The 11,885-nt window shown below is 44.8% G+C and overlaps 1 protein-coding gene across 3 annotated transcripts in view; it reads right to left on the bottom strand.

Annotated features, from left to right (window-relative positions):
- Positions 1-488: 488 nt before the first annotated feature.
- CHMP4B (charged multivesicular body protein 4B) overlaps positions 489-11,885 on the bottom strand; it is a 28,173-nt gene continuing 16,776 nt past the window's right edge. Inside the window, exons 2-6 of one of the 3 annotated variants that reach the window (XM_074157194.1) lie at positions 6,379-6,556; positions 5,539-5,653; positions 4,839-4,969; positions 4,738-4,748; positions 502-1,311 (exon numbers count right to left, since the gene is read on the bottom strand). In XM_074157194.1, the coding sequence (XP_074013295.1) occupies positions 1,256-1,311; positions 4,738-4,748; positions 4,839-4,969; positions 5,539-5,653; positions 6,379-6,556 (491 nt within the window). In that variant the 3' untranslated portion in view covers positions 502-1,255. Of the gene's footprint in view, positions 1,324-2,502; positions 2,506-4,737; positions 4,749-4,838; positions 4,970-5,538; positions 5,654-6,378; positions 6,557-11,885 lie in introns of all 3 variants that reach the window. The other 2 variants (XM_074157195.1, XM_074157196.1) reach the window with 2 other exon arrangements.

The raw sequence follows: 11,885 nt of genomic DNA, 5'->3' as shown, positions 1-11,885 counted from the left end.
CTGAGCCTCTCCATCACTAACCTTAAAAGCATTAACGGTGCTTAAGGGATTTCTTCTTCCTCTCCCAGCTACACCTGAACACTTCTGTTAAGAGACTTCGCCACGCTTGGGATGCTCACCCAGAACTCCTTTAGTATCACTGCTTTAAAAGACAACATTTGTCAGCACAGTGCACGACAGGTATCGTTCCTATGACAAAAAATATAAAGCCAGGTCTCTCAGCTCTGTCCCTGAACCTGTTGCTTCTACTATTAACTCAGGATTTTGACAGGGTGAACCAGAATATTATTACAAGGAGAAAACAGCTATAACATCCCTCCGGTAACTTTGCTCAGCTGAAATCGTAGTTTTATACAACTCGGCTACAGCCATTCAACCAAAGTTCCACTAGATTTAAAGAGCGTATGTGACTCGTGTAGAAAGAGGCCAAACTGCCCCTAAGTTATAGTCAGGTTACTTAAACATCACAAAGAATCCACACCAGCAGCCACAGATGAAAATTAATCAAGATATTTAATACAGTGCAATCCATAGTAGTTTCTTAATTAAAATAATTGTGTGCATGTATCTGAATGGGTTATCAATTATCACCAAAAAAAAAGCAATAAACATTGTAGTGCTATGTAGAAAAATGTACAACTGAAAATTTAAATCTTCCCTATTTCCAAGAAACAGCATTTGTCAATTGCAAATCATTATCACCAATTAAAATGGGAATGGTGACTACACGGCTGCGGTGACAAACACAAGGCTGGCCACACATCAGTCCAGGGATATAAATAGAAACTTGCAAAGAACTAAAAACCTAAAGCATTCTTGCACCTAAACACAATAAGAAGCCGATGGTGGCTTTAACGACTTGTCCTGGTTTTAAATGCCTTACAAGACTTCTAGACACACTAAAACTTGACTTAAAATTACAGAGTGTTTTTTTCAGCTTATTTCAATTCAATATGGCCCAAACTTTTGAAGATGAAGATCCAGCAGTGGCAGCAGCACAGTCCAAAAGCTGAATGTTTGATTTTGCAAATACTTTTTTTACAGAAATTCAACCATACAAACTGCAGGCAATTCCCCCTGCTCCCCCTTCCTTCCTTTGGGCAGACCATGCTATGCAGAAAACAGCAATGCAGTTCCCACTGCTTTGGGTTAAAATTAAAGATAAAGACATTTTGTTTATGCTTTCTTCTCAACACAACACATTTGCACCCAGAATAGGTAATCAAAGTCTTTTTCCAGCCGGTTACTGCTGTGGTTACATGGTTCCTGCCCAAGCTTCCAGCTCTTTCATGTCATCATCCTCTTCTTCCTCTTTCTTCTTGGCTGCAAAATATCAAAAGAAAACAAATGAGTGGGAATCTTAACAGAATCTTGTCTCCATTCTTTGCAGGACAGAAGCCTCTTTGCTGCTGACCTAACCAATAAATGAAGCACCAAACACCAGTAGAGCAAAACAAATACAGAAGATTACATTGGAGAATGGCTGGAGAGGAGCCCTGAGGAGAAGGACTTGGGGGTGTTGGTGGACAAGAAGCTCAACGTGAGCTGGCAACATGCACTTGCAGCCCACAGATTACCCCACATCCTGGGCTGCATGAGAAGAATGTGGCCAGCAGGGCGAGGGGGGAGATTCTGCCCCTCTGCCCCGCTCTGGGGAGACCCCACCTGGAGTCCTGCCTCCAGCTCTGGAGTCCTCAGCACAGGAAGGACATGGACCTGTTGGAGTAGGGCCAGAGGAGGCCATGGAAGATGCTCCGAGGGCTGGAGCCCCTCTGCTGTGAGGACAGTCTGAGAGAGTTGGGAGGGTTCAGCCTGGAGAAGAGAAGGCTCTAGGGAGACCTTAGAGCCCCTTCCAGTCCCTCAAGGGGCTCCAGGAGAGATGGGGAGGGACTCTTGATCAGGGAGGGGAGCCACAGGGGCTCCCAAGGGGAACGGTTTTACACTGAAAGAGGGGAGATTTAGACTAGAAACAAGGAAGAAATTCTTTGCTGTGAGGGTGGTGAGACCCTGGCCCAGGTTGCCCAGAGAAGCTGTGGCTGCCCCATCCCTGGAGGGGTTCAAGGCCAGGCTGGATGGGGCTTTGAGCAACCTGGTCTGGTGGGAGGTGTCCCTGCCCAGGGCAGGGGGTGGGACTGGATGCTCTTTAAGGTCCCTTCCAACCCAAACCATTCTCTGACTCTATGAAGACCTTTTTGAACTGAAGTAAAAGGTGCCTTCTGAAAAAGCCAGAATGGGCTAAACTTCCTGATTTTGCCACTTTTCAGTGGAAAGAGACAATAGCTCTCACAGGAAGAATGCAAATGTGCACGAAGGCTAAGATGTGTACATCAGGGGTTCGTATCGTTTCCCAAGCCTCCAAGCAGAAGACCCTGAGTTTTCAGCTTTTTGTCTGACATCTCCAGTATTACAGTCTCTCCCCTATAAAATATCAATTCCTTATTCCATCATTAAGTCCTCAAAGTGCAACAAATGAAGCTACTGTGTGTGTATTTGGAGACCTACACGCTGCCCCAACATCATTTTTGGTCCTTCCAGGGGAGCAAATGCTGCTATTTGTCATAACGTGGCAAGTGCCATTTCTGGAGAGGAAAACCATTAACTCAGCAAAAAGGCTTTAGCCCAGAAATAGCTGCAATAATTTTGGAAAATAGCAAAAGCCAAGATGTCATTTCCTCAGACAGCGTTTTCGCTCTAAAAGGGGAAAACAAAAAAAGAGTCAAATAATTCATAGTCAAATGGTTTGTGTCATTCCAAAAGAACCATTTACGTAAGAGAGAATTGAGTCAGCTTTAAGTCAAACTTAAGACCCATGCATTGGTAAAAGTTTGGAATTTGTTTTCCTAACTGAAGCTCTTCCAGTCTCCATTAAAACCAGCTTTTGCCTGAATTTCTTCTGACATCAATTCAGCTGACAGGCAACAACTCCAAATTTCTCATTCGGACTCAAATCTTAAGTCAAAATCCAGACAGCTCCTGAGAACTGGCAAAGCCGGAAAATTCATGCTCATTTTCCATTCATTGAATAAAAAGGAGGTAATAAGAGTCAGCTCTACCGCAGGAGAGACATTAATTATTTCCAAAAGACACACTGAGCGTGTACTTGCGGTGTAAGGTAAAGCAGTCCCTTTGAAATTCCCACCCAGGATGACCAGAAGTAAACTTTTTTAATCCCAGTGTATATTAAGTCAATTTTAAGTGAAAAACAATTTAGGTTAAGAAAACCACACAAAATGCCCACCCACCACCACCCCAGAATCCCCAGGTTTCCCAAATGCCGCTCTTGGAGGCAGTTCTATTTAAGTAGTGTGCCATTTAAATACATTAATGGAATTCTATTTTCCATCCAGAAGCAGCTTAACATAAATCCTATAAACCCCTGAGTTTTAGACTCATAGTTTTTACTACAAAAAGCGTTCGTAATTTTCATTTTTATTATTTTATGAAGTGCTATGTCTACATAGGTCTCATGCTGTATAGTTAACTTAAATATGTGCATAATTACGATGCCTCTTACTAGTCTGCAGTCACTACTACCTAATATAATGCAGAAAGTATATTTGGGTTCAGGTCAGTATGTTTTAAAGTCCATACCTAAAGAATATTTAAAGAACAAACCCCATTAAGCCAGCTAGGAAATAAAAAGGTAATGCACACCATTACTTCAATTATTTCTCCTGCTGTTGGATCTGAATCTAGATAAAGTCTCAGATTGAAAATATTTTTATATAACTCGCTCTCCTCTCATCAACACTCAGCAATTCTGCCCAGCAAAACAGGACTAGAAAACCCCCAAATCAATTATGTTAAAATAAAAGAACTATAATGCACAAGGATCAAACTTCATTTTGTGCCACCCAAAGCAGAACCTTCTTGTTTGGCAGCATCTGCTGCTTCCCAGGTCCTTTCAAGCCTGGAAAGGGCAGCAAGATAATTACAGATACAATGACCAACTGGGACTATTTTCACCCTCTTTTTTTGGTCCTTTCCTGCCTAAGTAAGCACATGAAACAGAGCCGCAAAGTCTACAATTTGTTCATACTGCATTAAGGCAGATTCAGCAAATTAGGCTAGGAAAGCTTCATTAATGCACACCAGAAGTATTCCAACTCAACTGTATTTCAAGAGGTATCGCTTCTAGTTCATTGAAGAGTGATCGGTTCAGATTTAACAGCAGCTTTGAACTGTGTAAATAGGAACATTTCTTGCCCATTTTCCACATAAAATCATCCCACTCACTGAAATTTCTGAGATATATGTGCTCCAAGACTGGGATGCCCCAGAATTTGGTACCGTCTGCCCTGAGTACATGCAAACCTCAAAGGAGGCAACAGCTGTCCCCCAAAGAGGGGACACTGAGGTTAGTTCCTCCCAAAAGCCAGAAAAGCAGGGATCAAATTAAAAGCCAAAGTGGCAACAAGGAAACATGGTTCAACAGGGGCATCTGAACCAGCCTGGGACTGATTCCAAGAGGTAATTTATTCTCCCTTTTTGGTACGTTTGTCAAGATCACTCCCTCGTTGGGCCAGTAGCAACTGGTGAAAGGCTTCTACATTTCTCCACATCTCCACTCTCCCCGGAGTGTTATCCATCCTGGAGATAAACTGGTAGCGCTAGAACAGATAATAACTGGTCCTGCGATAGCTATTAATTTTGGGGGTTCTTATGAAAGGCAGGTTACCCCTACAGAGAAACAGCACTAGATGTAATTCGTGATTCATGAAGCAATTTCAAGGAGACGTCTGCGCTGCCTGCAGCGAGATCTCTCAAATCCAAGGAGCTCACAGTTAAATAAATATACTTTTTTAACAATCCAAGATGTTTCTGGTAAAGGTCTGTACATACCTGGCTTTGACGGTATTGATATTGAGGGCACGTTTGGTAGTGGTACTGTCTCGGGACCACTTATTTCCAGCAAGTTTTTGTCTAGTTCTTCTTGTTCTAGTTCCTCTAGTTCTGCCATGAGTTCATCCTGTTTTTTTTAAAGGAGAAAAAAAAAAAAGAAAAAAAGATACTTTAAGTCATACTTATTAGCAAGTAGATTGAGCTAGTCATATTATTAAAGAAAATAGCTTAAAGGCATAGGGTCAGAGCAAACTGGGGAGATGACGAGTCTAAATCTTCATCTGAATTCCTGTCTGTGATCTCTTGGAGGGTGAGGAAGGCGGGGAAAGCAGTGAAGAGAAAAATCTAAGTCCAAGCATTCTCGGATCAGGCCGCCCAGACCATTCTCAGCATAAAGTCAGGGTCTCAGCTGCTGCCTGCACTGGCAGGAACAGCTACTAACAACTTCTAGGACAGGTTTTATATCCTGGTACTGCACCAGACACGTGCAATATGCAGATCGTAAAAGAGATCTCATATGAGTCAGCACCCCTGGAGGGATTTAAAAGACACGTAGACATGGCATTTAGGGACACGGCTTAGGTGTGGACTTTGTAGTGTCAGGTTAACGGTTGGAAAAGACCCTTAAGATCATTGAGTCCAACCGAAATGATTAAATGATTTTATGACATAAAGAGTGGCAAATTTAAAGCCTACCTCATCAAATTCTTCCCCAAATCCTACTGGCTTTGAGATGGCTGTTGAAATCTCATCTGCCAGCTCTTGCTGTTCTGCAATGTCCTGCATTAATTCATCTACTTTATCAATATCCCTGTAAAAGAAAGGAAAGAGTTCAGTATAATCAGGCACTTTCCCAATCAGTGATTAAGACTGTTATTTCTTGGTCTCTGCAGAAATGCCACACCACAGTGACATTTTACAAGGTCCTTTTCCAAAACATCCTTTGCATTCAAGTCTGAATTTTATCCCCTTTGTCTCAACAAAATTATACATGTATTTTTTCTTCTTCCCTAAAAGCTTAGCTCACGCCAGTTCTGTACAGAGTCTTCATATGAAGAGGTTTTGTTCTACATTACTAGCGTTAATAACAATTTGCTCTGTTCCCCGATCCAGCATTATTACATTACATCTACAATATTTGCTTTCAGAGCAAGTACAACATTCCCATAATGCAGTTTACCTTTAATTATCGCTGCATACACAAACCCCACTGCACAGAAAGAAGTTTAAGTCTCCCCTCGAGGCTTAAAATTCTTACTGGAACTGGTGCACCCTCCCATTTGCCTTAGACCACACTGGTGTCAGCCTTCTTTGGGACAAAGTCAGCGGTGGTGGCAAAGTGAGAAAGCATCAATACTTGCACATTTTTCTCAATATGAAAGTGTATCCAGTGTTTTAATTTAAGTTACAGCCTTTTAAAAGAAGATTTTGCTACCCTAGCTCTACCTTTGGTTATATGAAACACCTAGTGTTTAGCAGATCAAACTAATGACAAACTAAAGGTCCTACGGAAAGATGCAGAAAGGAATAACTTACATGTTGTCATGAGCAGCCTTCATCGCTTTAGCAGCAAACCCCATGTTCTTAAGCACTTCAGTGTTAGTGTTGGCATTCTCCAGGGCTTCCCTCTGAAATTCAATCGTTGATAACGTGCCATCTATCTGTGCAAGCTGCTTCTCGTACCTCTTCTTACGCTTCAGGGCCTGAAGAGCAGCTGAACAACAAAGAAAAAAGCAGGATTTGTGAGATTTGTGCCTGAAACAGCCATTCATTTTGTACCAAGTGCCACTCAGTGCAGAGAAATATTTAGCACCTTTCGTTGTCGTCCACTTTTCTTCCTAGATAAACTAAGTTGCCCAATTCTTTTGTTGTCCGCCTTCAACCAAATTTTTTAAAGGTGCTCAGATGCCTGCTGTCCAACCCCTGCCACATGAGGGATGCAAGCCAAGAGGCGACTTGAGGATCAGAAGTCCAGTTGCTCGTTAACACACCACAAACCAGAGACTATGCTACAATGAACAGCAGGCTTCAATATTCAAGCTGATCCTCTTGAAACCACCTTTGATCACCGTCACCCCTAACACATCAAGGCACAGTTGTTTGTGTAGCTCCTGGCAGATGAGGTGACAATGCTGCTGCAGGGTCCCTACCAACCAGCTCAACTCCTCTGCTGGGAGAAGCAGCTCCTTCAAATACAATTACTCCTACGACAGGGTACTGTCAGCACAACAGTCTCTGATAGACATGAGAAGAGAGATGCCATCACCTAAATTAGCTGTTCCGAGGGCTGGAGCCCCCCTGCTGTGAGGACAAGCTGAAAGAGTTGGGGGGGGTCAGCCTGGAGAAGAGAAGGCTCCGGGGAGACCTTGAAGCCCCTTCCAGTCTCTCAAGGGGCTCCAGGAAAGCTGGGGAGGGGACTCTTGATCAGGGAGGGGAGTCACAGGACAAAGGGGAATGTTTTTACACTGAAAGAGGGGAGATTGAGATGAGATCTGGGGAAGAAATTCTTTGCTGTGAGGGTGGTGAGACCCTGGCCCAGGTTGCCCAGAGAAGCTGTGGCTGCCCCATCCCTGGAGGGGTTCAAGGCCAGGTTGGATGGGGCTTTGAGCCACCTGGTCTGGTGGGAGGTGTCCCTGCCCAGGGCGGGGGGGGTGGGAATGAGATGGTCTTTAAGGTTCCTTCCAACCCAAACCATTCTATGAGTCTAAATTGGTTTGAGCAATCAGCTGCTCGTAAGCACTTGTCCAATGCCTGCTCATTGCAAGAGGAGCCCATGACAGCACCCACAGGGAGCTCCACACCCCGTGCGGGAGGACTGGTCCAACTTGCTGCACAGCTGAGCTTCTCCAGCTCCTTCTGCATTGCTCAGCTCCACCCCACCCAGACAGGAATGCACCCAACTGGTGACAACCATCAACAGCCAGCTCTTCCCAAGACACCTGGACGGACAACAGCCACGTGGGCGTTTGTTCCCAAAACACTGACTGTGAATACAGACCAGATTGTACATAAATCTTGCCTGTATGTGGCTAAAAGTTTTGGCTGCGGTGCGGGCAAAACTCTTCAGGAAGAAATTTTTCACTCAGGATGGCAAGACCCTGGCCCAGGTTGCCCAGAGAAGCTGTGGCTGCCCCATCCCTGGAGGGGTTCAAGGCCAGGTTGGAGGGGGCTTTGAGCAACCTGGTCTGGTGGGAGGTGTCCCTGCCCAGGGCAGGGGGTTAGAACTGGATGGTCTTTAAGGTCCCTTCCAACCCAAACCATTCTGTAATAACCTACCAAGCCCTGAGCACCGTTGGCTGACGAATAAACGCCAGGTATCACACAGAGTAAGACATATGACTAGAGCCTCCCTTCATGGCATTCCTCTTCCCCTCCTGAGATGGACAGATTTGGCCATATATAATACACCCACCTACTCTAAAACCTCAGCTTGGCCACACGCTGCTGTCCTAACAGCTCTACTCTCCGTTTCTGAACTCAGCCACGTGCACACTTCTGTTCTTCAATCCTCTAACCTCCATGAAACTCACAGCAGAAAGCTGTTAACATGATCCATGATGAGCTCTTCCAGTACAAGTGCACTCTGCTAAAAACCAATGCCCTGCGCCTCCCAGCACATCAGTCCATGCACCAGGAACAGAGGCAAAGAAAGGCTTTAAATCTTTAAGATGTTATTTCAATCCTGTGCAGACGAATTCACATATTCCACAGGAGACTGGGGGGTGGGGGGATGTGGGGGACAAGGAGTAGGAAATGCTGCCAGCAGACAGCTTCCCTTATCTCCCTACTAGAGGGGCGATAACTCTGTGACATGATGAGCATCTTCCTGCAACACAAGCGAAACAGCTCCTCTCCTAAAAGCGGATTAAGCCTGCAGTCACCCTGCGTATTTTGTCAGATGCCATCTTGAGAAGTCTGACAGTTCTGCAAGATAACGTCCTGGTATCCGGAAGCCCTACACATACCTTCAGTTCCACACCTCGTTACGAATAGGCTGTATTTGATTATTTTCAAATGACACTAATGTAGTATAGAATAAATAAAAAAAAAGTTCCTTTGGGAAAGGACAGCTAAGGTTGCCAAGCACCCAAAGTAGCATGGCTTGATTTAGCAGCAGTGACCAAAAAAAGCACAGGTCACCTCGACTGTTCCAACACAAGCCAAAGACCCACAATGAGCCCCTTTTTCAGTCCAAGGACCAGTAAATCTCCTTTGGGGCCAGTCCAACATCCATTCTCGTTTGAGAGGAGCAGGAACAGGGCTGGGGTTTTGCTGACAATATTTCCTCTGCAGCATCAAGCACATCATAAATATCACCTGAAACATTCCAGCTTTATGCCAGATCATAAAGTGACGAGCAACACGTTACTGGTATATTTAGTCTGGTTAATTTTGTGCTAGTGGTTTAATTAAGAATATATAAAGTTTTCTCACTCAGAAAGATAAAACCGTTAATAGGCTGTGTTTATATAGTGACAGATGCCGCGAAAGTGTCAGACAGTGACAGGACATCCTTTATTAAGGATTTTGTGCATCATGGAGAATTAATGGCAAAACAAGAGATTTTATAACCGTTACACAAACCCAAGTGCTACAATTTCCGTATGGTTCCCCACTACACTTTCTCCGAGAACAGCCACAGTTTATCTATTTTTCTGCTTATGTACTTTTTAAACAAGCTGCTCAGACACCAACCATCACAAGCATCACTGTAAAAGATCTCATGATCAGGGTTTTTATCAGGGCTGTTGGGCAACCCTACCCCTCCCGCTCCCACGCCCGCCAGCTCACTGTACCAGAGCTGCACTCCCTTACCTCTGGTTTATTAATCCTTTCCTTGATTAATCCCTCACTTGTATACACAAATCAAGGCTCCCGCATTTACAAAAGCAAAGTACATAATCTTCTAGCCTGCCAAACTGAGCAGGGATCCCCCACAAGCCCTGGAAGATGGCACACACATCTCCCAGCACTGCTACTTGCTGAGCTCCTCCTGAACCTCCTCAAATTCCCAACGGGCTCTCAGCCACGCTCCGACGCACTCGGATCCGCCTGGCACACACATCCCTGCCTGGGATGGGAATAGAAATATAGAATCATAGAATCGCCTGGGTTGGAAGGGACATTTCAGATCATCAAGTCCAACTATCAACCCAACACTGACACAAACCATCACTAACCCACATCCCTCAGCACCACAGCTGCCTGGCTTTTAAACACCTTCAGGGACGGTGACTCCACCACTTCCCTGGGCAGCCTGGTCCAATGCTTAATAACCCTTTCAGAGTAAAAATTTTTCCTAATACCCAACCTGAACCTCCCCTGGCGCAATTTGAGGCCATTTCCTCTTGTCCTATCGCCTGTGACTCGGGAGAAGAGACCGACCCGCCCCAGCTACACCCTCCTTTCAGGGAGTTGTAGAGAGCAAGAAGGTCTCCCCTCAGCCTCCTTTTCTCCAGGCTGAACACCCCCAGCTCCCTCAGCTGCTCCTCACAAGACTTGTGCTCCAGATCCCTCACCAGCTCCATTGCCCTTCTCCGGACACGCTCCAGCACCTTAATATGTTCATTTAAAACTTGTCTTGTGTCAAGTGAAAACTCAAAATGGATTTGTGGTATTTTCTAGAAACGTTTCCAACTCCTTCGGACCAAGAGCGGCCAAGGAAGATATTCATGTTTTCCCCTCTCTCCAGTAAGGCCAAGGCAAGGACAGAGTTTCCCAGGCCCCAGTGCCCGTCTCTACCACTTGAAGACTGACGGGTAGAAATTCCTGTTTCAGGAGCCTGAAAGGAACGGCTGGGACCGTGTATCAGTCCTCACAAACACAGGACCCAGGCACAAAGCTCCTGTGCCAGGGCAGTTCAGCATAAATATTCAGCACAAGTTGATTAACATCAATGTGATAAATGAGTTCCTGCAATGAAGAAAACCTTGCACAATAGATTGCAATTTTTTTGCAGCTAGCAGCAGTAAGAAATGTAGAATGAGGTATTCGGTACCTCAAATTAGATGATCACAATTTCCTGCAATTTATTTTCATCTGTGTTTCCTTGCTAACTATCTTTTCATGTAAAGTCCTCATTTATAGCTAGAAGATTTTATTAAGCTGAAAAAATAAGAAAATAACACGTGAATGTAAGTCACTTTTATTCATTTCATCCTGCAAACTTTGGCAATTCATTTCCCACATTCCTCCCCTCCCAAGAAGAGGATTTGCACTTTATAATCAGGATTCTCCTTGTGGCAATTAGTGGCGCAGCCCTTTGTTGTAATTATCAGTGCCCCTTCCACAGAGATGCCCACTTCTGGACACAAACACCACTGGGAGAGGGCTGGGTGCCACCTTCCCGCACATCTGCCCTCCACACAGCTTGGCAGAGACTGTGCCAGGGTCCGGGGCAGACCTTTCCACGCTCCATCAGTCGCAGCTACAAAACCAGATCACCAGCTGATCCTTTTCTTCAAGAGAAATACTTAAAATCACATTTGCTTGTTTAAGACCGTTACAGCCAAGTTGGTTTTCCATCTCTCAGGAGCCATTTCTCAATGTTCAGTTATTTCAGGAGGAGCATCAATCCCCACAGCTCAGAGGTCACAGGGAATTTCTAGAGTAAAGGTCCCTTTGGAGAAAAAAAGGCCAAGATCCCGGATTACGCAGCCGGGCACAGGCGGTGGGGGGAGCCACAAATTCTTCCTTCCAATGCAGGACCAGCGACAGTCTCTGTTAACGCAAATAAAGGGTCTGCAAATTCTCCAGTTGTCGTACCACACTTTACATACTTGGCAGAGCGGTGGTACCCAAAAGAGGTATAGATCCAAGGGGGTGATTCTGTTCCCATCCTCAGCTGCTTTACCTCTACTCTCCTATTTAGGCACCGATTTCTGAAAAGTGATGAGCAGTTCTGGTATTTCCCCCCCCCACTCCCCCAACAGTCTTTCCCATCTGCATAAATACCTACTGAAATCTTATGTACTGCCAGAGTAATACATTTTTATTAAGTTTTCATTGAAGTCGAAGCTATGAATACTAATCTGTAGGGAAGG

Source organism: Numenius arquata, chromosome 12 (genome assembly GCF_964106895.1).
Source record: "Numenius arquata chromosome 12, bNumArq3.hap1.1, whole genome shotgun sequence".
Lineage (NCBI taxonomy): Eukaryota > Metazoa > Chordata > Aves > Charadriiformes > Scolopacidae > Numenius > Numenius arquata.
Note: the sequence above shows the minus strand (reverse complement) of the source record. Positions and strands in the feature narration are given on the sequence as shown.